At 43.5% G+C, this 24,874-nt stretch overlaps 2 protein-coding genes across 2 annotated transcripts in view; one reads left to right on the forward strand and one right to left on the reverse strand.

The window, feature by feature from the left end:
* Positions 1-134: 134 nt before the first annotated feature.
* LOC307077526 (acidic amino acid decarboxylase GADL1-like) lies at positions 135-13,016 on the reverse strand. The gene is made up of 15 exons (XM_079738955.1): positions 12,932-13,016; positions 10,391-10,569; positions 9,020-9,146; positions 8,425-8,515; positions 7,835-7,944; positions 7,504-7,619; positions 7,116-7,195; positions 6,872-6,926; positions 5,921-6,037; positions 5,416-5,480; positions 4,966-5,047; positions 3,999-4,198; positions 2,159-2,210; positions 1,989-2,078; positions 135-1,370 (listed from the first exon to the last, which is right to left on the reverse strand). The coding sequence occupies exons 1-15, from the start codon at positions 12,993-12,995 to the stop codon at positions 1,197-1,199; spliced, it is 1,602 nt and encodes a 533-aa protein (XP_079595081.1). The 5' UTR covers positions 12,996-13,016; the 3' UTR covers positions 135-1,196.
* Positions 13,017-15,740: 2,724 nt separating this feature from the next.
* LOC307076702 (dolichyl-diphosphooligosaccharide--protein glycosyltransferase subunit STT3B-like) overlaps positions 15,741-24,874 on the forward strand; it is a 46,173-nt gene continuing 37,039 nt past the window's right edge. Inside the window, exon 1 of the mRNA XM_079737790.1 lies at positions 15,741-16,278. Within this exon, the coding sequence (XP_079593916.1) occupies positions 15,983-16,278 (296 nt within the window). The 5' untranslated portion in view covers positions 15,741-15,982. The remainder of the gene's footprint in view (positions 16,279-24,874) is intronic.

A 24,874-nucleotide genomic window follows, 5' to 3' on the forward strand; every position in this document is an offset into this window, starting at 1 on the left:
TTTTTTCTACTTTGCAGGTAGACAATAGACTTCCCATGATCCAAGAATTCCAAGAAATTCCAAGAAAAACATTAATTCAGTCAATATAATTACAGTACATCATACCTGATGCTGATTTAGCGTTTGTTTGCATTTGGTTTAATCAAAAAGTAATAGCTTCTAAACATGAAGGCGTCAGTGTCTCTTTCTTCTTAGTAACAGATGCGTTGAGAGAAAGACCAGGAAGGTGACACTGCCATCAGGACTTTTTGATGATCGATTTCAATTTGTTTTGTATTTTACAGCAATCAAGCAAATTCGTTTCGATCGACATTCTATTTTTATATTTCCATTCATGTTGACTTGGGATTTCAATTTAGCATTTTTGTACACCTCGCCTCCATAACTTAATCGTCTGTTATAGATTATCATCGCTGCATCATCCACCAACAATCATGAAAGAGTGAGTAACCCATGCAATATAAATGCATTGGGTTAGCAATGTCTTGTGCATCTTCCCGGAATGGCTTATTTGAATTGGGGAACAATCCAAAAGAGCACTCCTTACTTCATTGGTTTTCAGGTTAAAAATAAAGAATAAAAATAAAAATAAAGTAAACTAAAAAAAAAATTACATGGTTCGTTGAACTTTATATCTCTTCGTGGCTGTGATTACCCTAAACTGTACTCTGAGTCTGCCTCTTGAATGAAAAGTGCTATATTAATAAAATTGCCTTTCCTAACATTGCCTTAACAATTGTAAACATACTTAATGACTAATTTTAAATCACTTAAAATCTTTGACTAAAGACGGACGTGGTTCATAGCAAACACGCATTAGAACTGACATGGAGGTAAAATGTACAAATAAATTGTACGGTTGAAACTAAATCAAAGGAGAATGAAAAGAATGATGTAAGTTCACAAAAATGTACCAAGGTCACCCTAGGATCTATACTGCTTGCGTCCCCACAAATATCTGTAGATATTGATCACAAGTTTTCTTTTGCGATTCCCCGTTATTTAGCATCTTTGAAATAAGTTGTTGTACGAACATTGACATAGAAATAAAAAAATAGCACTACAAACTCTATGTCCTTTATAAAGAAGTATCTTGGCACTTCCGAAGATATTTAGATGCGGCATCGGTCGGGTCTTTCTACATTTCTACAGTTTGGAAGATGTTTTTCTGACCCTGCCCACAAGATAGCGGGTTGTTACAGGTCCGCCCCCAGGCGATGAATTTCATCCAGGACAAAGTCCATGTCCTTGGTGCCGACCCAGGGGCTGATGATGATCATCCTGAAGAAGTTGGGTTTGACTCCATGGGACTGGTAGCCCACCATCATGCTGCCCGTCTTCATCATGCGCTCCTTGATCTTTGGCGCCACCTTGAGGAAAAGCAGACAGAGAACATTCATCAGAATGCATCATGCAAATTTGTTGCTGATACGGAGTTGTTAAAATGTTTAAGTAATCCTTAAACAATGTAAATATACCATAACCGCATGCTAATCAAAACTTTGTATTTTGTTTGGCCGCGTCTCTTGCATTAGAAACGGTATGGCCATTTCAAACACAAAAATGTCTCCCGATCAATCACACGATTTATAACCCCACAATAACCCGAAAAAGTCGAATGGTCCTGTAATTGCGATGGGATATCTCAATGTACAAGTCAAATACACATGATGAAGATCATTAGCTTCTCTGCAGTCCTGCTAGCATGACTTAGACTTGACACAGCTTTAGCTGCAATCCAATATGAATGATGAGCTCAAATATCTCCCCTTTATTGCCAAGTAGTTGCTACTGTAAGTTTGTGCGCGTGTGTGTGTGTGTGTGTGTGTGTGTGTGTGTGTGTGTGTGTGTGTGTGTGTGTGTGTGTGTGTGTGTGCGCGCGCGTGCGCATGCGTGTTTGTGTGTGTGTGTGTGCGTGTGCTTGCGTGCGTCTAAAATAAATGTAATTAAATCCCAAAACAACAACATTTTCGTAATGTAATACTCACAGCTTCAACCTTTTGCCAGAACTCAGGGCTTTCTGGAATTTTCCTCAGACTTGGTGGGATATACCAAAAGCAAACATTTGTATATTCTGGCTGAAAGAGACAAAATTGCAACTCATTAACAGATTGTAATGTGAAAGTATTGAATGAATGACTGAGAATGAAATATTTACCTCCATCAAGAGACGAAAGCCATCCCTCTTTTTGATACCCTCTGTGAGATATCTGGTAGAAAGTTGAAACAAAGAATATATAAAAACAAGGATTCACTTCTCCCCATCCTAATTTGTGAAAATACAAAAAAAGTATCCTAGATTTTACAGCTGACAACCGAAGGAGGGAATGGACTTTAATGATAGGCTATGTGTCACTGATATGGTTAGCCAAATGCTTAAATTGTACATTCTAAAATAAATCTAGTCTAGTAAGTATTCAACATTAGACAAGAGAACAGGAAATTAATTTGTCATAGGTTGGACTGAAGGGTTGGATTAACAAGGCATTCCAAAGCTATGCATTGTCATGGTAAGTGACCTATTCCATTGACCCGTCCACATTTCTCCTAGTTCGAACAGAGGTCGTCTGGGGCCACTTCTGGGTCGTCTGGGGGCACGAAGAATAGCAATACAGCACTGACCCAGAAACACTGCACCCAGAGCCCTGAATAGACCTGAACTGTCTAACACGCTTCTGAATTAGTGCCAAGCAAAGTTCAAAATAGCAACCATGCTCCACCCCAGCCGAGTTAGAGTAAAAGCCTCTGCCTGAGTCATTCCTCGAGTCTACACAACTTAAAGGGAATCCAAACCATACAATGGCATATTTGACAGGAACAGGGACATAGTTACATGGTAGTGCTGTTGATGGGACCTTGTCCGAACCTCACCTCAAATGCCACAACTTTGAAAAACATAGGACTAGTGTGCACAACTGGCATTCAAAAAATGCATGGGTGTCTCAACAGTTTTAGGGTGTGAATATGGTATGACAAGCATATAGATGCAGGGCCAGATTCTGCCCAAAAAATTGGCACCTTGAGAATCGGTACTGGCCTGACCTGAATCAAGGAAACTAACAGCTGTGCTTCTCCTACCAGAATGGTTACACTCATTTGCTTTTCCTATCATGAAGGTATGATGAGTTATGTATTGATTGTTACTGAATACTCCTATTTGACACTTTGGCTAATCTTTGGCCAAATTACAGATTGTAATTTGAAAATGTTGAATAAGAACGACAGTTTGGCTCTGAAGAAAACCAGCTTGTTAATATGTTGTCATGTTTAGGGAGGGTGGCAGCGGGCCCTGAAGCACAGCTCTCCAGGTTAAAGACTTAAAGGGGTGATATTATGCTAAATCTGCCCTTTCCTGTGTTTTAGAGACATCACAAGTGGGCGTGTCCACCTAGATGTATGATGGAAAGATAAGCAACATGTGCTACAGTCCACTGGTTAGGCTGGTAAACGGATCTATCCATCATACACTTATTTCACTAAAAACAGGAAAAGGCAATTTTAAAAACAGCTTTAAAATTGCTAATCCAACTCCCACTTGGGGGCACAATATCACCCCTTTAAAACAGAAATTTGCCAACTCTCGGCATTTCTCTCACCCGGCCGTCACCCAGAGTTGCCCAACAGATTGGCGGGCTCCGACTAAATCAACCCCTCATCAGTGATGGAGATCCCATGTCATTATAATAGTGAAGGCACACCCTGGACTCTACAGAGACTGTGGTCAGCAGTGGTTGTCCGGTTGGCTAAGGGGGGAAGGTGAACCAAGGGAACAAGAACTCATTTGGTTCCGTCGTAATAGCCACTACTCACATTTCGCAGTGTAAGGACAGCCAGTGCCTCTCCAACTGATAGAAGGTGTTGTTTCCAACAATCCTCACTTTGTTTATGTCACAACAAGGTCAAACCAAATGGCCGGTCCCAGGCCGTGGTCGTCCGGTTGGCTAAGAGGGGACGGTGAACCAGGGGGTCTAGGGCTCATTTGGTTCCGTGTTACTAACCTGGCCATCTCCAGGCTATGGTCCACCCTGCGCTCCAGCTCTCTGGTCCCCAAGGCCTTCCACATCAGCCACAAGCGGAACGCGTCTGCTTTGCGGCCGCACTGGATGCTCTTGTCACCGGTGTCACAGCTTATGTCGTAGAACTTGTCCTCCTGGAAGAGATAGGAGGCGCAGGCAGAGTGGCAGCGTTTCAGAAGACCCTGGAGGAAGACAAAAGAGACGAGATGAATGATGAAGGGGTGCGAGATGAGACTGAGTATGAGTGTTAGTCCTGTGTCCTGAGTATTCTGAAGTTTGTCTTCCAACTTCCAACTCCATCTTCAAAAGTACAGATCCGGAGGTCATTCTAACCTCAAACAAGAGATTCACACTTTGTCAAAGTGTGTAACAGTCAAGCATTCAAAGAATGATGGAGCAAACCTTAAAGTTAATAACCCTTCATGTCGACCTTAACATATGAAGGGCATTTCATCAACAGAATCACACACACATCTGCAGTGTACAGTAAACACAGTTTGTGTCCGGACCAGTTTAGTCTGGTACCAATGGGCCATGAACAAGGTTTTGGGACACCCAAGGTTTATAGCCTGGTTCTGACCAGGGAGTTGAATGGCCATTTTCTAAAGTTACTAAAGGACGGGGTAGTCTTAGCTTTGTGCTTTAACCTCCGTTCCCAGGCGTTCCATCTCATGAGGGAGAGTTCATGGAGGCAGATGTTTTAATTTGGCGGCTAGTGAGAGGGTGAAGGACCTACGAGGGAGGGATGTGCTCAGAAGTCAGCAATGCAAGGCGACCGCCAGCTCGTCGGGAGCAGACAGGACGAGGTGTCACCAGCCAAACCGCTCTAGCTCCTGAGCCAAATGCCGCCCGTAGAAAGTTCGGCATGAGAAAAACGAGCCCATCAACGAGTCCACACTTCGAGGGGGATCCTCCCCTACGAATATTTGAATCGTGTTCCACCTCTTACCGTTTTGTCCCGGACCAGGAAGGCACTGCACTGCTGGCCCGCCATCAGCATCTTGTGGGGGTTCCACGCCACAGAGTGAGCCCTGCAGTGGAGCCACCGCCCAGGGGGAAACGAGAACGGTTAACAGGGAACAGCTTGTGTTTACTAAACATGACTAGAAGGGAGAAGGAGGCACTCACTATTACACTGAGTGTACATGACAACAGACATAGAACGTCAGAGTCGATTGGAGTTCGGGGAACTGACATGGAAAGCTGTGATGATGATACCAGTTTAATTACACGCGATTAACCTAAATGTACCTCAGACGATTAATCAATCCTTATCTTGTTAATGCTAGCCGCTTTTTTTGGCGGCCGTTACAATTTGGCACTTGTCTTTCCGGACATGGATCCACTTTTGCCGAATGTTTTGCTGGATCTAAATGCCAGTGTGTTCTCCTAGCCTCACCTGTGGACGCCCTTCAGCAGGTGTCTGTGTTTGCTGGACAGCAGGGCTGCTCCTCCCCAGCAGGCCTGAGCAGCGAGACAGACACACAGAGCGATGGATGTTACGGAGATGAATACTAGATACTAGAATACTAGTTCCACATCAAGTCAATGTGGAACTATTGACCATCGCAAAGCACACCATTGGATTTTTACGGTTACTAACACTCACGTATACATTTAAGGCATTTAGCTTACACTTTTATCCAAAGCGGCTTACAATGAGAACATTTGTCAGAAGATAGAGAAACAACAATATATCGCTGTCGGTACGGTAGAAAAGTGCCAAGCACTTGCAATTGCTAGGTTAACCCATTCCCCATATACAACAAAGATAGCAAGGATAAGATGTTACAGAATGCAAAGTTATCTTTAAAGCAAGCACTTGTACCCCACTGGAATGCAGGAAAACCCAACTCTAGCTCTGAAAGACAATTGAGTACACAACGAAGGGAGAGCGAACTCACATCCACATGCAGCCACAGGTTGTGTTCTTCACAGATGTCTGCTAGCTCCTCTACTGGGTCGAAGGATCCCAATACCGTTGTTCCAGCTGTCGCATTGACCATGAAGGGTACCGCTCCCTGAAACACCCCCGGCAAGCACGTACACACACACACACACACACACACACACACACACACACACACACACATACACACATACACACACACACACACACACACACACACACACACACAGTTCAAGTATTAAACCACACACACAAATTTCAAGTTTAACACCACACCTGTAGGTTACAGAAATGACTACCTCGTGTACACGATGGAAACAAGAAACAAGGGAAACAAAAAAGGGTTTCTGTGTAGTGTTATGCTGGCGGCAGCGGACCGCTTGAATCCACGTTTGAGTTTGAGGAGAGTTTCTACACGTAGGCTATCGAGAGCATCGCGACTGTACAGCCGGTGCAATGCCTCACCGGGACCCCCCACGAGTCCATTAGAGAGGTCTGCCCTTGGGGGGGGGGGGGGGGGGCAAAGCCAGAGAATTGCCTGCGACGGCCCAACCGCGGTAGAGAAGGAGCTGGCTTCTCCTGGACTCTCATTCAGGTGACATCTGGTCGTGTCCTCTGAGACCCCAGCCAGCCCCGCCCACACTGTCCAGAACTGATACTGATGGGCAGATCTCTTCATCACTTGTCAATGTATTCTATTTATATTTATTTTTTGCTCTAATGCTTTCATCAGCACATTCTGGGAATCAAGCATTACATTGCTATAACTGATATCCTTCTTGTTTGTCTGTCAACGTGCATATTGCCACACATTTGAAACGACATGGCTGCAGTATGTGTGCTCCATTGTAATTCAATCCAGTATCACTAGTAAGGGTGTCATTTCATCTTTAACCGTTGAGCATGTTGCAACAGTGTGAACTTGACCTTCAACTCTAGTGCCCACCTCACTTATGGCCGTACGGATCTGCTTCTCCAGCTCCTTTGGAATCATTTTCCCCCTTGGGAAATAAAACAAACGTATGAATCAATGAACAAACGCATGGGACAAACGAGGTATTATTATACTATTTTTCTTGTGAGCATAGTGGTCAGGACGACTAGCTGTTGCAGAACAGAGTGAAGGACTAGGAGAAGGCAGGATCTTGTATTCTGTGATCCTGCCGTATTCTGTGTGAAAATCAGCAAACCTTTGGTCGGCTGGTACCACATAAACATTCTTTGTGCCGATTCCAAGGAACGCTGCTGCCTTGGCAACCGAATAATGACACTGAAAAGACAAAACAACATTTACTTAGAATCTATTTTCTATTGTCGATTGCTAATGCAAGTGGTCAACCCCACATTTCATACACGTTCACAATGCATTTCTTTGTACTTAAGTACTGGATTTACATGATGTATATGTAGGCTTAAACTTGGTATTTAATGGTCCTTTTCCACTACAAAGCCCATTGGAAGATGCATACATTCCCAAAAAGCATCTGGACATTAGCATGCAAATGGGATGCTTACTTTTAAAATAAGACCAAACCTGCAGGAACCATTAATAGAAACAGGACATTGCAATACACCTACTTCCTCGGATGTAAACAGAACGAGGCGTGGACAGGCCGAGAGGCCCTGCTCTTTGACCTCTGGGAAGCGCTGGAACCTGGCTAGGTTCATGGCGTACATATTGGACATGGATCCACCTACAGTCGAAAAATAAAACATTTCAATGAGAGAACTAGGTTTGGCTAGCTTTCTCCTCATCAGGTCAGGATTCCCCCTGCTGTGCTCGAGGTTAATTAAGTTCAATCAATTCATATTGTGCAATGCTTAGTTATAGATACAACTTCCCTCATGGTATGAGTGCACTCACAACCGACGTTTGGGATGTTTTTTTATATGATAGGGATATGTATACCTGGGTTGAAGATGCCATCGCCTCCCTCTACCCAGCCTATCATCTCCATCATCTTTTCCAGCACAACCTTCTCTATCAAACAATGGACTGGTGCCATCTCATAGGTGTACCTAACATAAACGTATTGGTAATACTTTACAATAGGTAACAAGTACAATAAATCACAGTAATACACATTAGTACAAAGTATTAGCATAGGGTTTAGGGTGCTAATCCTCACCCTAACCCCCCCCCTAATTGTAGAATGTATAAATTAATACCTTAGTTAACATGAACACCATTACTGAATGACCATTCAGACCATCAGATAACTATTAACGAATGCTGACTACTGCATTACTTATGGTAAATTAATGCACACTTATTGGGAAGTGCTATTAACAAAAAACAGTACACAACTTTACTACAAACAATATTACTACACATAATAAAAATCTGGTTGGCGGCTGAGATTAAATTCAGCCAGCATACAATATCTATCGATACAATTTGTAATTAAATCTAAGATCACAGAGAATGCTGTCAGCTACGTGATTAAATATGTTTCTGGCTGAATGCTTTTGGTGTAGTAGAAGAAGTGGGTGACTCACAGACTGGGTTGGGTTGCGTCAGTGACAAAGGATCCCACCATGGCATAGTGGTCCAGCCCCACATATAGCTGGTTAAAGAAATGAGGATGGTCTGCACACACACAAAGCATCAGTTAGAAGATTTTCACAATTTACAAACAATTTTGGCAGCATTGTAAGCAGTGCCGATTGCAAATCAGCTTCTTTTCAATCGGTCTCAAAATATCTTTCAATGGTGGCCATCTCTGCATTCATGACAGTGTCATGTGTAAATTTATTCACAGCTGTTTGACTCCATTGACTCTCAATGTGGGAGGAAACTAACGTGGATAAGAATCTCTAAGCACATGCGGAGAACAGGTCCAACACGCAGTTAGCAATCACCACCATTACTGGGGGGGTACAAATATAATTTGTCCTCTTTCAAATCGGTATCAAAATATCTTTCAACGATGGCCATCTCTGTCATGTATCAATTCCTTCACACCTTTCTCCATTGAGCCTAATTAACTAGATTGGATAACTGCAGCAAATGAGGAGAACACAGCTGGCCTAAACATCTCGCTGTTCATCCATTTCGACCCATTTGTGTGATGGGTTGTGGTGGGGGTCTTACTGGTCTTGACGCTGTAGTGGATGGCGTCCCGACAGTGCTGAAGGGTCTGAGCGGGCGCCTCGCCCGCCTCGCTCAGCTCCAGGTCTAACAGCTTCGTCAGGTCCTCCGGGGAACGCCACTCACACACCTAGTGTGGACAGGCGATTTACTTTATTTTCCAATTTTGGATCTCGTTTTTGGTTTAATCGTGAGTAACTTAATGAGTTTTATTTTTAAGTAGCCTGCACCTGGTTTACTTATGTATGAGGAGTATAATGTTATGTTTACTAATGCCCTTTATACTTTCATTTGTTGATTTAGTTAATGGTTAATTGTTCAACGGTAGATAAACTGAATTCCCCTTTAAAGGGTCATCTTCAAACTACGTTTAATGTGATCAAGAGGGAGGAATGCAGAATGTTGGTGTATTCTAGTGTCTCTCAGTGTTCAAATTCCCAGTTCCCAGTGCCTCTCAAACTGATACGAGGGGATATATTCAACATTCCTCCATTTGTTAATGTTCCTACAAGGAAGAACCAAATGGCCGGTCCCAGATCGTCTGGGTCATAGCCAGAGCCATATAACTTATCAAGAGAGACACTGCATCTGTTCTTTCGTGATTCACTTTTTCTTAGGATAGTACCCCAAAATCTTTAATTCGGGGAGAAGAGCAACAGCCAAGGATCACTTCTGGAGAATGTTCCTCACCCACCTATACCATAGATTATTCAACCTAAATCTGTACCTCGCTGTATTATTATTACATCCTGTAATAAACCATCTATTCGACTGTCTGATCCAACCTGTCAAGCTGCCTTGATTTCCACTTCAAGAATAACTACACAACAAAAATACACAACACAGAGTCATTACGAACAGCTTAGAAATACGCTGAAATCTAACATAGGAAGATCGGGAGAGTCAAATTTTGTGAAGAACTTGTGGGACCGTCCATATATTCAAGTTTCTCCTTCATAAAAATGATTATCAGTCTCACCTTAGATGGGCAGGAGTTGATTTTAAACATTTGGGTCTTATGCTGGACAAAAGATTGCCCACTTTGCTCTTGTCAAATCCAATTGGAGGTAAAACCGAAACATGTTCTGCTGTGAGAAAACCCTTCCATGCAAATGTTTGAATATCTTTAATCAGCGTTATGTAAATCATTTTGAGATGAATACCCCCCCCCCCCCCCCCCCCCCCCCTGTGCTTATTGGTCTCATTCTTTTTTTCTTTCAATGGCCTCGATACTCGACTGAAGAGAAGAACAGGATGGGAACTTATGAGATTGGGATAGTCTCGCAGGGCTTTGTTCTTGGGGTCTACACCCGTTCAGCGACAATACTTCTCCACAAAAAACTGTAAAACGCACAAATAACGACATTTGCTCACCTTTCCACTGACATGGCCGGCCTTCCTCACCACTTCATCCATGATGAGGGTCATGGCTTGCTGGACAAAGCTGTCTGTTTCAGGAAGATCCTCTTTTGAACTGTTCAACTGAACCGTATCCACGTGGCTCCAGCCATTACCTTTAGTGCTTGCTGGCATATTTGTCTTCTCTTTCAGACCTTGAAAAGGGATAAGTGTAATGTATTTATAATGGCATTTATGAGAGACAGTACCTTATACCCATTGTGAATTGGACTACTGTAAAATAAACAGAAAAGAATACTGAACAACCTTATTTTCGTGATTTACCCAGAGCATAACTGATATTCTAACTCATTTAACTCACTAAATGCTCTTTATACTTACCTACAACCCATTTTAATGAGCCTAACAAGGGGCAAACAAAAGGCCTATTATCAGTTTGGGTAGACTGCTGGAGGCCAAGGGAAGGCTTTTTAAGTTATTAACCGGTATGCTGGGCAGCATTCCGGACAAGAACTAAACACTTGTTTCCACCAATGAGGTAAGGCAAGTTGTATACGCTATCGGCGAGTACGCAAATCTATGCGACGATCCGGTACCATCACATGACTAGCTCCTTTACAACACAGGTAAAGAACATCACAAATACGTGCAGTGTTATTGTGTTCATTAAGACAGAAGTGGGAAACGCGTCATCTCTACCCAACATGCGTTCGAGCTAACAAGTGGGAAAAACATGGATGCTTAGGGAACTGACTATACGTGGCTGTCATTGTAAGAACCCTTCAATAAGAACAAGTGCTATTAGTAGTTACAATGCTAGATGCTGTATCGGTATAGCATAGGCCGATACTGAAGTTCAGCAATCAGAATCGTATTGGGAAGGAAAAAATGGTATCGGAACATCTCTAGCCATGAGAATAATGTATTACACTATTATATTACTATTATTATTAACTACTACCAATATAGCATACTATTATATACCATATTATACTTTGAGCTTGTAAATTATTGAGAGTTACGTTTAGATTAATGATGGTTCAATTAAAGCAGTAGGTTAGTGTGGATTACGTTTAGGTTAAGGGTGTTAAATTAAGCTGTTAGGTTAGAGAGGATATCTGAGTATGTATGCATTCCTATCTGTGTGCATGCATACCTGTGTATGTATGTGTGTGTGTGTGTGTGTGTGTGTGTGTGAGAGAGAGAGAGAGAGAGAGAGAGAGAGAGAGAGAGAGAGAGATAGAGAGAGGGACCAGAGGAGAGTGAGAGAGACCAGAGGAGAGAGACCAGAGGAGAGAGAGAGAGACCAGAGGAGAGAGACCAGAGGAGAGAGAGAGAGACCAGAGTAGAGAGAGAGAGACCAGAGGAGAGACACCAGAGGAGAGAGACCAGAGGGAGAAAGAGAGAGTGGGATGAAGCCACTATGGAGAGGAGACACGGTGTCTGCAGGTGTATAGAAAGCTCTCAATTGCTTACAATTAATTATGAATTTCATTTATTAATAAAAGCCCTTGGTACTTCTGCCGTTAACCCTCCCCCCCCCCACCTGTCACACGAGTTGCATCTCTGACCCCCTGACATTCTGTTATGAGCCTGCCTCCTCTATCCCAGACTTGAGGCTCATGCCGGTTGGAACTTGGCACGCCCGCCCTATAGTGTGTGTGTGTGTGTGTGTGTGTGTGTGTGTGTGTGTGTGTGTGTGTGTGTGTGTGTGTGTGTGTTTGTGTGTGTGTGGACGTAGCCTTGTATGACACAGCAGGAGCGGGAAATGTCTCTTCAGATTATGAAATAGCTGAAACAAAGATTGGTGACAGTTGAACTGGCAGAGGTAGTAATTGCAGATATGGAAACCAGAGCATTTATCTCCAGCATGCAAATGAGGGAGACTATAAAGTCGTATCACAAGGTTCGTGATTAAAGTCGTATCACAAGGTTGTTCTATATGCATTGCAATCGTCGTTAAGATAAACATTTGTCCTACAATGACTAAAGGAAAGGAAAAAGGAAAAAAAAATAGGTCAATCCCCTTTTGTTAGTAAATAAATAAACTCCTTGTGACTCCCAACAGATTGTTAGGACTCTAATTCCACTTCTAGTGTGTGTGTGTGTGTGTGTGTGTGTGTGTGTGTGTGTGCGTGCGTGCGTGCGTGTGTGTGTGTGTGTGTGCGAGCGCGTGCGTATGCGCGCTAAGCCACGGCTTGTCATTACACTACACTTCATGAACTGTATCTGAAAATGTACTATGCGTATGCAAGAAAAATACAATTGAATATTTCAACCAACTAACTACCTAACTAACTAACAAACTAACTCAACTAACTAACTTTAAATAAACGAATACCTGAATAAATGTAACTGATTTCTAGAGTTTGGTATTTTGGTAATGTTTAATTCATCAAGCAATGACATTCAGTGCTTACACTGGATAATCAAAAAACAACAAAAAAGTCCCAATGAACACATTCAGCCTACAAAATAAAATAGCCATGCGCTGAAAAAAAAAGAAGAAAAAGTGACATTTTCTAGGATTCTACCGCAGAATATATGAACGCCTACCAGTCATGCATCTGTCCATCGTTAGTGGCGCTGCAGCTTTAGTTGTTAGTCGGTTTGAAAGCATTAAAGTCCGGGCTCTGCACAGCTTAAACAACAGCGGAGTTCCTATTATATACCTCACTGTGCACATACGCATCGTGACGGAGGTCCAACAAACCTGTGCTCTCCACCAAGATCCGGTCTTTATAATGTTGGACTTGCGAAAGTAGTGCCTAAAAAAACGATATGCAAATAGGCCTACGTTCTTTCTTATGTTAAACTATGACCGTCCAACACGACTGCACCACACACATTAATTAAATCATTGAAATGTCTTGAAACGTATTCCCTCGAAAGACTACAAAGTCGACAGTGTGTTCAGTCTAGAAGACTGAGTTAGGGCGCTCTCCAGGGGCAAGAAGTGCCACTGCAGCACAAAATTCAGACGTTATAAACTGTTTACGACCACAGCGTAACCCCCTCGTTAACATTAGTTATTTAAGTGATAACACTAAAGTAAAAATAACACTGTATTGTCACAACCCTTCCCCAACCCCATGATGCACCTATATTTTCCATGTGTGTTTATAAAGTGTGCATTTTCTTGATTACTGATTCTATTTAGGTTGATTGTGTGTGCCTCAGTATCCGGTTGCTTGCCTTTCAGGGGGTGGTATCCCCGTTTGCACCCACCTGCTGCATAGGACAGTAGTAAAGCATAATACAATCGGTATAACCTTTCTATAAACCTGAACAATATCGATTATATTCGGTATAGTAGAATACGTATTATTTAGTGCCTATATGCCTGGACCACAAGCCCCTTCTGATTATTTCATATCTATGGAAACACTAAAGATGAAGGGAAAATAATAAAATATACTACTGTGGCCTTTTTTATGTTGTACTGAGAATATGGGTCTGGATGAACATTAAACTACATTGTGTGCTGGTCACAACAAGCATTCTGGCCATATCAATTTGCTGAAAGCACATTTTTATTACAAGTCGTGCTATGATGTTGCAGCAGTCATGCCATTTAGGTAATTTTGTTATTACCATTACAAAACTAGTATAGTTTAAGGGACTGGATTACCACACATTGGGCTTTAAGATTATTTGTTTTATTGTCTTTTATTCTCTGTTTCCCTGTACAAAAAGATGTGCTCTGAATGCATGTGTCTCATTGTTCGACTGCAAAAGTCAGCCAACATGCGATAGTAAATTGCCTTGACAGCCAGCCAAAGACTGTGAGCATTTTGAAATGTTATTTCTTTCAGCCTGACACTAATATATTCGTTGCCACCATCATTTACTGAACTGTTTCATCCATACAATGTAAAAATCCAGCATCTGACAAAGATATTCATTCTGTCTTCTGGCTTTTTCAGTAATATGGGAGGAGAATGAATTGAAAGTGGTTATTACTGTGTTTTTTGTTGCATTAGTGTGAAACTCGATGAATACGTCAACTGTCCCTCAAGAAAGGAACCAATAAATTATTGCAGAAAGGACTATTTGACTATTTATATTGTAATAGTAAGATTAGGCATAGGCAAAAGGGCAGCAAGAAGGCTTGCAAATATACTTTGTACAAAGACCGATAACTAGGTTGTGCAAACTCCTTAACTTAAAAGTATCTCTGATGTGGTCGGATAAGAGCTCTGCAGTAAAACATGAAACTGCTGAATACAAATTTTTGATGGTTTATCTATGTTATATCAGTTGCAGACAAACAAATAGGTGATGAATAGTTTTTGTAAAACACATTTCCCCCATTCTATCAAAGCCAAGTCTTGGCTTTGATAGATACATGTTAGTACGTGACAGCGATACATGATTATCCTGAATTAAAGCTGGTTGGGGCATTATGATACAAACTGCGATTTGTATATGGATATTGATGGGCTGTGTCTGTCTGTCTGTGTCTGTCTGTCTGTCTGTCTGTCTGTCTGTCTGTCTGTCTGTCTGTCTGTCTGTCTGTCTGTCTGTCTGTCTGTCTGTGTGTGTGTGTGTGTGTGTGTGTGTGTGTGTGTGTGTGTGTGTGTGTGTGTGTGTGTGTGTGTGTGCAGGCCTATATTCCTCCTTGTATAACACCCTGTACTTTAATGTGTTAAGACTTGAAGAATGATCAATGTTTTTCTTTGGTTTTACTTTTCCAGATTTAACACCGATCTAGCAGCCTAGTTCTAAAGCAAAAAATATTATTATTATTTATGAAACATCCCTGGTTCAAATGTATGGCTTGGATGAAACGTTGCATTTGGAAAGTAGATCAAAACCATAGTGTATTCATAAAGCCTGATGGATTTGATGATTTACCACATGCTAACAACTAGGACCTAAAGTTGGTCCGGGTTCTCTCGTCAGTGTCTGTCCTGGCATGGGTTTCTATCAGTCAATTTTTAGTACAATTCATTTATTTTATTGGCTTATGTCAACTCCAACGATTCTGCGTTGTTCACAGCGCATACGCTGTCGGCGCTGTCCGTTACACATCGTCTCCCTTAATGTCACATCCCACTCATCCCATCAGCCAAATTGTGTGTCCGTCAAGGCGCCCAACAAAGCGATTGGCTGGTTCCTAGGCGTTCAACCGCCGTTGACGTACCTGTCTCGCCGTGATAGGCCGATGGCTCTTCCTGCTATCCGTTTTGTTCCCGCCCCCCCCGGTCGACCACTTCCAAGCAGCGTTGCCAGATTGGTCCAGAATCTGGCAACCATGAATCCAGCGTGTTACAGCAAGGGTTGCCAGATTGGGCGGGAAACATGCCCCAATCTGGCAACATTGCTTCCAAGGAAGAAGGAACCGCTTGAGACGCATGTGTCAATAACTGTGCTGCAGGATCCCGCTGCTATGTGACTCCTTGGGACGCATTTCTATCATTTTGCGTGCTGGGAAGTGAGGTTTGAAGTTAGAAGCGCCACTGGTATCTCGAATCATAGCGGGAGCGAGTGGGGAGGGAGTGAAAAGGGGCTGTGGAAGTGTGGAGAGAAAAAAAAAGGGGGGGTCTTTCTTTCCTGGTGTACCGGATAGCTCGCTCGTTAGCCACGACGGGACTGACGTAGAATATGGCGGAACATCACCCCGTTTCTGACAGCAAACACAAAGCTCCCCCCGCCAGCCTCGGGTCCGCGTCTTACTCCGGTAATGGACGCACCGGCAGCAGTGCCTCCTCCTCGGCGATGGGAGAACCGGGCGGCTCCGTCGGAGGAGCAGGGGGTCTGTCGGGCGGCTTGGCACAGCCCGCCGGGTGGCAGTCCCTCCTGTCTTTCACCATTCTCTTCCTGGCCTGGTTGGCCGGCTTCAGCTCCAGGCTCTTCGCTGTCATCCGCTTCGAGAGCATCATACACGAGTTTGACCCCTGGTGAGTGTTGCAACTTTGCGTTGGTTCCGCTCTGTGTTCTGCAGATTGATCCAGAGTGTAGAATCGGGACATGGACACGGTGAGGGAGAGGACGTGGTGGTTTGTGGTCCAGACCTGGACTCTTCTCGGAGAGGTTTTCTTTATTTATCACGAGGTGTGTCATCATCATATCGCCTGCTGCTGAACTGGTTATGCGTTGTTTTAATCTTGGGTCTTTATGTGCACATCATTGTAGATGCAACACAATATGTTGTCAATGACAGCAGATGATGTTGTCGTAGATCTGGGAGCCCAATGAGAACTATAATGACCCAGTGGTGCTCCGGGTGACAGTCAGAGTTTTGAACCCGCAAAGGGGCAACCACCAACCGGCTGGATTTGTCGGAATAGATAATTGTCCTTTGTCAGCCCTTCTGACATTTTGAATCATCCTGTTGGAGGTTTTTAAAACTTCACTCTCTGTCTATAATGAAATATCCAAGAAGACTTTAGCTACTCTTCTACACATTCTGACCAACCTCCTACAAGAGGATTATGATTTAGATGCAAACGTTTTTGCATAGTTTTGTAGTTTTGTTGTTGTCTTGCAATGAAATGGCTGATTTCTTTTAGTTAATCATATATTTTCTGTGCTTTAAATGTTTTCCTGTCAGCAGGTTGTGGTAAGATTATATCAAATATAGTGTAATGAAAATTTAGTATTAAAGTCAAGCATATTTCATATTATCAGTCATGCCTCCATTTAAATGACAACAAACAAGCAGTAGCTTCCTCAAAGTATTCAACCTTGCCTAACATCTTATTTAAAAATCTCTTCATGCTTGATTCTTTCTCTAATCGTCAAAGTTAAGTCATTTGTTTATTGGATGACTTTTGTCCTCTAGGATATATATTGGGTTAGGGTCATCGTTCCATTAATGTTTTTAAAGGTAATTGTCACAATGACACTTTCGGAGAGACATTCTTCATTCGTATCCACATGTGTTGAGAGTACTGTTTGTACACACAAGTATTTTAATACCTGTGCCCTGGGACTCTTATAGTTGTTTATTCGGTCAGAGGTTCATTACAGGCTACTACTACTACTAAGCCTCACATCATCATTTCATGGCACTGAGGCTTTCAGCACTATGACCTCACTACAAGGTTACTCTCACAGGGAGTACCAGACGAGAGTCAAATGACAGTTGTGTTCTGTCTGTATGTCTGTCTTCTCCTTCAGAGGCCCTAGATGAGGCTGTCACTATGGCCAACAGGGAGCCTGTCAGTCGATGCGTTGCCACACTTTAATCATGTATCGCGTTAATCTTGCATTGCACAACATCAGCCCAAACTGCTTCATTAGCGCTTGTGTCAATCTTTGGTGCACTAAGCATACTTTTAGCAAGCTGGATCTCCCCAGGAGTTAATGTCTGGCGGGGGCAGAGGGTAACGTTGGCACTAGCCATCATTTCCCTTCTTCATCACGAATCAAAATGACTAATCATTAGTAACAGATTTTTTGTGCAATTAGTGTCAGTCAGAGTTCAGTCCACTCATCAGGGATCTGGCTTCAATCACGGCGCTACATTTTCTGCAATTTAGTTCTTTAATAATCAAAAAGAAATGCAAATCTAGATCTCCTGTGCATTTATCTGTCTGTTATATTCCCCTTTATTTGTGTTAATCTCCTCAGGCAAGCAAAGGGGGGGGTGAAGGCTTTATTGACATATGACAAGGGTTGTTTGATTTCAGACGAGGTCCACCAAATGGTCCTTGCTGCTGTGTGAAGGTAATTCTTCACGAAACCAGAAAACCTCAAGCGCCCTTTTGTAGAATGCTCGCGGGTGGGGGGGGATGGATTGAGTTGTGCAATGTAACACCCCGACAAGTATGATGCAAACCTCCATTTTTGCTTTATTCCCTCCCTGGCTGCTTACACGACGGAAGAAATAAGCCATTGACTTTTTTTAAGGATTGAAGTGATGATTGTGCGCCTGTCTTAGTCATCCTGTGTGGCTGCACTACATGATTGGTTAAAAGTTGTGCCACATTTCCAGGCTTTCTCCCAAAATGAATATGTCTCCCGGAAAGCGTTTTTGTGTTTTTTTTTCTTTTTCTTCCTCATCTTCCGTTGTATTCGGCAAAGAGGGGTGCCACATCAAGGTGTAGCTGAGTGGTTTGAGAATGGAAGGTAGCAGGGGGAGGGCTGCGCGATGGGTGGAGGAATGAAACGGCTCGGCTTGAAAGGGAATAGGGAAGCAGTTCCTCAGATTAAACCCTGCTGGCTTCATTTGCGCTGACTGCCGCCGCGGATCAAACCCTTCCCTCTCCTGTGTGTGTGTTTGGTGCACAGCATCGCCCTGTGCCCCACGCTGGCAGGCTCCAACCCAGGGGCTGCCATGAGCTCCACCGACTCATGTGTTTATCTAATTCATGGGACTCACAGAGTAAACAACAATGGTATGAAGAGAGGATGCGATCCGGGGCACGACGAGGAGTACGAGACCTCAAAGGGTTGTGTTGTTTTGTTTGGGCGTCCGAGAGAGAAGGTGAAGCTCCGTCTCCCACTATTAGGGCACATTGAGCAGGGCATCTCGGGTCCAGAGATTTGAGGTCATAAGCGCTCGTCGTACCGCTAGGGGTGGCCGTGGGCCAAGTGCTCCTGAAACACGACTCCTCGTAGAACGATTGACTGCCGGGCAGTGACGTCCAGACGCTTTGCCCGAGCAGAGAAGTAGAGATCCCCAGGGCAGAGTCCAGACTCATAGCAGGCTGCAAGAGATCACTGTTGCACATGTACATCGGGCCGCACGGGACTGAGGCCAGACCAGAGGAGAGAGAGTGCATGTTTATGAAATAATTTGGTTTGTACATTTGTCTTTCCTGTGAAACGTGTGGTTGTGAGATGGTGGTTTGGTGTAGCGTGGCTGCCTGTTCCCAGTGGAGGGGTTGTGACATTTCCTCTCGCCCCCCCTAGATAGTACTCAAAAGGTTCAGTTTTTTTCCTGCATTAGGATCTGGTTTGGTTGCCGCACGGGGAATCGCATTCGGAACACAGATTTGTGTTCTTCCCAAATCAGCCCAATTGTAAAGGCAGGCATGAATAATGGATTCGATGTGCCCCAGAGGCAGGGCCAAGTTTTATTGTTCAATTTTTTTTGTTGCCTCTCCAAAAGCCCATTAGGTAGATGGTTGGCACAGAGCCCTTCTTTCCAGTAACATAAATAAGGGTTTATGTATCTTCCATTTACGACACCTATGTGTGTACCGATCCAACACCTGTATACACATAACCACATCAGAGACTCAGACGCAACACGTCTGAGTCACCACTGTACAGTGTGGCGCTGTGATCAAGGATGTTTGATTGAAGCAGTCTGAAGTGAATGAAAGGATGTGACTTGATTTTATGAATATTAATAATTTACACAGATCCAAAAGTCCTGCTCTGTTTTCCTTTCTTAATATTAATTTTGCTGTCAGTGGCATATCAGCTGAAGCTAATGGATTAAATTGCTTGATTTAAATAGCATAAATTGGACAGATTCCATAATAATTCCAACATACCAAATAAATTAGGAATTTCAAACTCCTCTATTATCATTTAGAAGTCGTTTGAATAGAAAACCCAACCCTGATCGTGTGGATTTGATTCTTACTCGACCTTGTGACCAGATGTCAGGCCTCCTTGGATAAAAATTCCAACCACTGGAGGTTTAAATTCCCAGGCTGGCTCTGCCAAAGATTCGAGGGCTGCTTGCATTACTGAATGCTGCCTGCCTGATTGTTTTCCCTGTCATGGCCCTGATGCATTTCATATCGATGATATGGTGAAACATTTCAGAATGACTCTCTCTCTCTCTCGCTCCCTCACGTTCCTCCTCTGGCTCCCACGGCAGTTCTGTTACCTCTTCTTCATCACCTTGCACAACCCTGCATGTGGGTGTGCCACATGCTATCTCCATCTTTGTTTCTCCCTCGCCCACCCTTCACACCCACCCGCCGTCTCTACCGTTCGCACCTCTCCGACGGGGCGCCAACCTTCTCGGAGAAGATTGTAATCTGCTTTGTCAGTTCTAAAAAGTTCCCATGGCCATTTTTCTAAAGTCACAAAGAAGTGTACAATTCAAAAGTCATCCTGACCTGACCGGGAGTGGTTATGAAACAACCTGGCGAAAAGGTCTGTGTTCTTGTCTGACACCTTCGCTTTAGGGTCCTGATGTCTGGGCCTCGTCGTGGCATGGGCCCGGGGTCGGGCGTGCTTTAAGTCTGACTCGTAGAAGCCCTGGCTGCGGCAGGATGAGAGAGGCTGCCCTCATCCGTCCTCTGGGCTTGATAAGAGTTCTGCTACCAGACCTGACCTTGGTTCAAGTGCTCCGTGAGACTACAAGATGTCGTTTTCTACTCGTGTCGCTTCGGCGTCAGAACCCCTCTCCTTTCTTTTTCACAGAGTGGAGAAAACACAGAGGGAGACCACCCCCCCCCCCCCCCCCCCCCCCCCTTTAATACTCCTGTTCATCCTCTCATTCTTTTCTTCAACCTTTTTGTCCTGTTCTCCAATCTCCCTCGACACAAGTTTCCCCCCCCCCCCCCGCCTGCCATCAAGCTGCTAATTGGGCGTCCCCCCAGACGTTTCCCTGCGACGTCGGGCTCTTTGTCCGTACGGAGGCTCCTCTCTTTCACCTTTTCCATTGCATCAGAGGAGCAGGCTAGCATGAGATGGCAGTTTGGTCCGTGGAGCGCTCACAGGACCCTCCCGCCCCACCCCCGCTCAGCGACAGTGCTCGCTGGTTTTTATTAGCTGGATGTGAGCTTCCTTAAGTCCATCAGGGCGCGATACAGCCATACCCTCCTCGTCCCACGGTGTCCTTTTTAGTTTCTTAATGAGATGTTCCCTATCGAGAACACAGCTATTCCACTCCTGACTCGTGGTGGAGTAGTGGGGGTGTTGTGCTCCGGGAATTTGGAACAAAATGCTTGTGGTGGTCCTCCTCGCTGAAGTATTTATGTATTCTGCTGTACTGTGCGGTCTATTTAAGAATGGGCCTAACCGATTTTGATAGGTCACTGCAGTGCTGCCTTAGTGTGCATCCTGAATAGACCGATGAGAAGCGAACACACAAACACGCAAAGGCACACGCAATAGAAGTGGAACTAGAGTCCTAAAAATCAGTTGGAGTCACAAATAGTATTGATTATTCTACATTTACTCTTAACTCAAAAGGGAATGACTTATTTTATTTATTTTTTCGGTCTATTGCAAATTATTAATAACACCCTCGTGATACGACTTAAATCACAGTTGGCATGGTGATACTAATTCTATTAGATGGAGCACTAATTGTAAGTGACAGTTTTTTACGTAATTTGCATGCTGTCGAGAATTGCTCTGGTTTCCCCATCTTAAGATTACTACCACTGCCAATTCAACTGTGACCAGTCTTTGTTTCAGTTCTTTTACAGGCGTAAGAGCTATTTCCCCCCCTGTTGTCTAGTTTAAATCCAAGGATTTGTCCACGCTACAACTTTCTTCCGTGTTCACACTGGGCAAACCTTATTTACGACCGAAAAGTGAGCTTTGGGAACGGTCAACAAAATAGTTTAACCTGAAAATGGCAGTCTGTGTGTGGACATGTTTCTGTGTGTACTGGCAACAAACTGCACTCATGAAAAATCGTTATAAAATACATGTGTAAGGCGCTGCAGGCATCGGCATGATAACCAAAAGAGTGTTGTCACCAGATGCAAACGGCTGATACTCTGCCAGCGCTGTCATTGATAACATCGCCTGCACTGTGCTCGGTTCCTCAGACAACAGGAAATAATAATGAGGGTTCAACGTCGAGCAGTCTCTTAGGAAACTGACTTAAATGCCTACTAGCGCTGTATGAATAAACGCGTTTGAACAAGATAAGGGGTCTTTACCAAAGCGCCGGGCGGCCTTGTTCCCGCTGCAGGGAACGTTTTGTCGGTTGGGATGAGAGGAACGGGAGACACCCCAACAGTACCTTGCCATTCTCCCAGCATCTCACCTGTGGCTGTTGGGGTCTTTGACTGGCGCTTTGGTTGAAGTATGCAATGGTCAATGTAGCGTTCAGGTTATTTTTGAATTACATTGTAATTGGGCAGTAGCTCAGGAGGTAGAGCGGGTTGACTGGTAACCGGAATGTTTCTAGTTGATCCTGATCCTGACAAGTTGGCTGTCGCCCTGTGTGGATTACTTCGACGTCGGTTTGTGAATGAATGGTTGCAAGTCACTTTGGAAAAAAGCGTCAGCAAAATCCCCTAAATGTAAATGTAATATTGTAAAGTCTGAGCCATCGTTGTACAGCTGAACAGTATGTCGTTTTGAACTCTGAGCCCTTTGTACTTTTGAGTCGTTGAAACAAGTTTGTCCTCTTGTTCACATCACTACAGGGCCCGGACCAGTTTTGTAGTCCTCCTTTTACAAGCCCTTTACAATATTCAATGCTCCTTCTCTTGCATTTTACTGTAGTACTTTCCCCGGTTCTGATAGGACTCCGCTTGGAGGGGAAAGGTTGCGTTCTCTTTGTTTTATTTTTTCTTGTATAGATAAATGTGCACCATTTTGATTGACAAATCCGTTGCCAAGCTGTTCTGCACACAGATCCACAGTAGCAACACAGAGTATACGCCTGCAGATTTACGTAGCTGTTTTTCATCCTCGATAAGTAAATAAGTCAGTAGTTGCATTTGGTACATTTTCTCCCCCACATCCTACTGATAATGCTTGCAGGGTGCTTTTATGTGCAAGCTTTGCTTATCACTTGATTAAGGCCGCCGCCAGTTACTGGGCATGTGTGTAGCAGGCTCTTCTTTATGTAAATGAGTCGGGGGGGGGGGGCTGACAGAGAAGCAATTTCTGCCTTTAGCATATATGCCATCCAGGCCACTCCTGCTCATGAGAGTGGACTATGGTCTGCTGCCCCACGGATATAAGCTACAGCGCAAGTAGAGTTCTGGCTCGCATGGACTCTGTGGATGATTCACCCAGGCGGTCACCTTGAACGCCAAATTATTACATTAGTCTTTCCCCGACCTTGCTTATATCAAGCATAGTTATCATTTGATGAATGGTGGTCCGGTGTTTAATACATAGGCCTGGAGAAGAAAACGCTACCTTAGGGAAAATAATTTAATTGCCATTTTCTTTCAACGTTGACATTTTTTGTTATGCTTCATTTGTGTAATTTCACAACTGAAGCATATGAATTTCATCTAATAGACCACATTCTCTCATGTTGAGATGAGCACGATTGTGACAGATGGTTAGAAATGCTAGAAATGCTAAAAATGCTAATGAAGGTTAAACTCTCCTATTAAGGGAGCTATATGGGCCAAATGTTCTGTAGTAGATCTCAAAAGACCATGATATGCCGTAAGATATAAGGAACCTCTGACAACAGTGCTACGCAGTTTGTTCTCCTTTTAGAAAGTTCCTTTCTGGGTCAGAACGCTTGCGTTTGTTGTTGCGTGTGTGTGTTATGATTCACTTTTTCTTGGAGTTCCCCGGGTTGCCAGATATTAAACAAATTGGCACACAATCACAGCATGCTGCAGCCATGGAAGCAAACAAACACACTGGATCGACTGAGTTTGATCTAGATTCTACCCTACATAAGAAGCCTCGTCCTCTTTTGAAAAAGAGCAATGACAAGAGCCGTGCTTGACACGCGTACATCTTTGAGTTGCATGTGAAGGATTGAGACAGGGCTTAGAGCTCAGGAGGATTTCAAGACAGATGTCAGATGTTCTGGTTTATAATTTGCAAACCATAAACACATTGAATCTAAGGAAAATAATTGAGATTGTCTCAAAATATAATGTTTTGCTCTGATCGTCCTCGTGTCAAAGTGTCAACCTGGCAACCTGTATGAGTTAAGATTCAGGGGAGGACAGAGCAGCAGAGAAGACTCCAATGTTTGGAATTTGGACTGCAGTACCCATTCTGAACTCTCAGTGTCACTGTTTCCTATTGCACCTTTAAACTTCTCTTGAACTCGTTCCTTAATGTAAATTCCCCCATGCATTTTTCATAATTGGCTGATGAAAGATTTGACGGTAGATGTGTCTTTTGCTACTATCAGCCATCGGCAGTCTAATGATAGTTAATGATAGTTTTCATTCATCAGATTAATTTGGATATTTTGCTTTTTATCAGCGGTATTGTTGCCCCTGTTCGATTATGGATAGAAGCAGAAAGTCTTGTGTCATTGCTGAGCTATTAATATTACTTGGATCTTTGTAATTCGGTATTGCATTAGTTTGAGATTAAAATAAGGTCAATTGCCACCGCATGCACACACCTCAAATAACCAGCAATACTTGCTCCAAACTAGATCAATCATTTGCTGTCTTCCTCCTCCTCCCTTCTCTCATACTATCATACTGTGCCTGATACTGGTTCTCAAAGAAAAACTGCTGATGTCCTCATAGAGGGCTTTACCTCACCCTCTAGAGAGTTCCACTACCCTGCAGAAACATGCATACATTCTCTCCCTTTACATGCTTCTGTGCTGACGTTGCCGCCCACATACGCAGAAATGTCTGTATAGAATAATAATGGAATAGATTAAAAAATGCAAATTATTTT

The sequence above is a fragment of the Pollachius pollachius genome (genome assembly GCF_949987615.1).
Source record: "Pollachius pollachius genome assembly, chromosome: 1".
Taxonomy (NCBI): Eukaryota; Metazoa; Chordata; class Actinopteri; order Gadiformes; family Gadidae; genus Pollachius; species Pollachius pollachius.

Bases quoted from the DNA above. Each gene is read 5' to 3' on its own strand.
- LOC307077526 (XM_079738955.1), bottom strand. From the start codon at position 12,995: ATGCTTTCAAACCGACTAACAACTAAAGCTGCAGCGCCACTAACGATG. The intron at 7,620-7,834 runs GTATACATATCC...TTTCGACTGTAG, and splicing joins CGATGGCATCTTCAACCCAG to GTGGATCCATGTCCAATATG. The intron at 6,038-6,871 runs GTGGGCACTAGA...GGGGTGTTTCAG, and splicing joins TCCGTACGGCCATAAGTGAG to GGAGCGGTACCCTTCATGGT.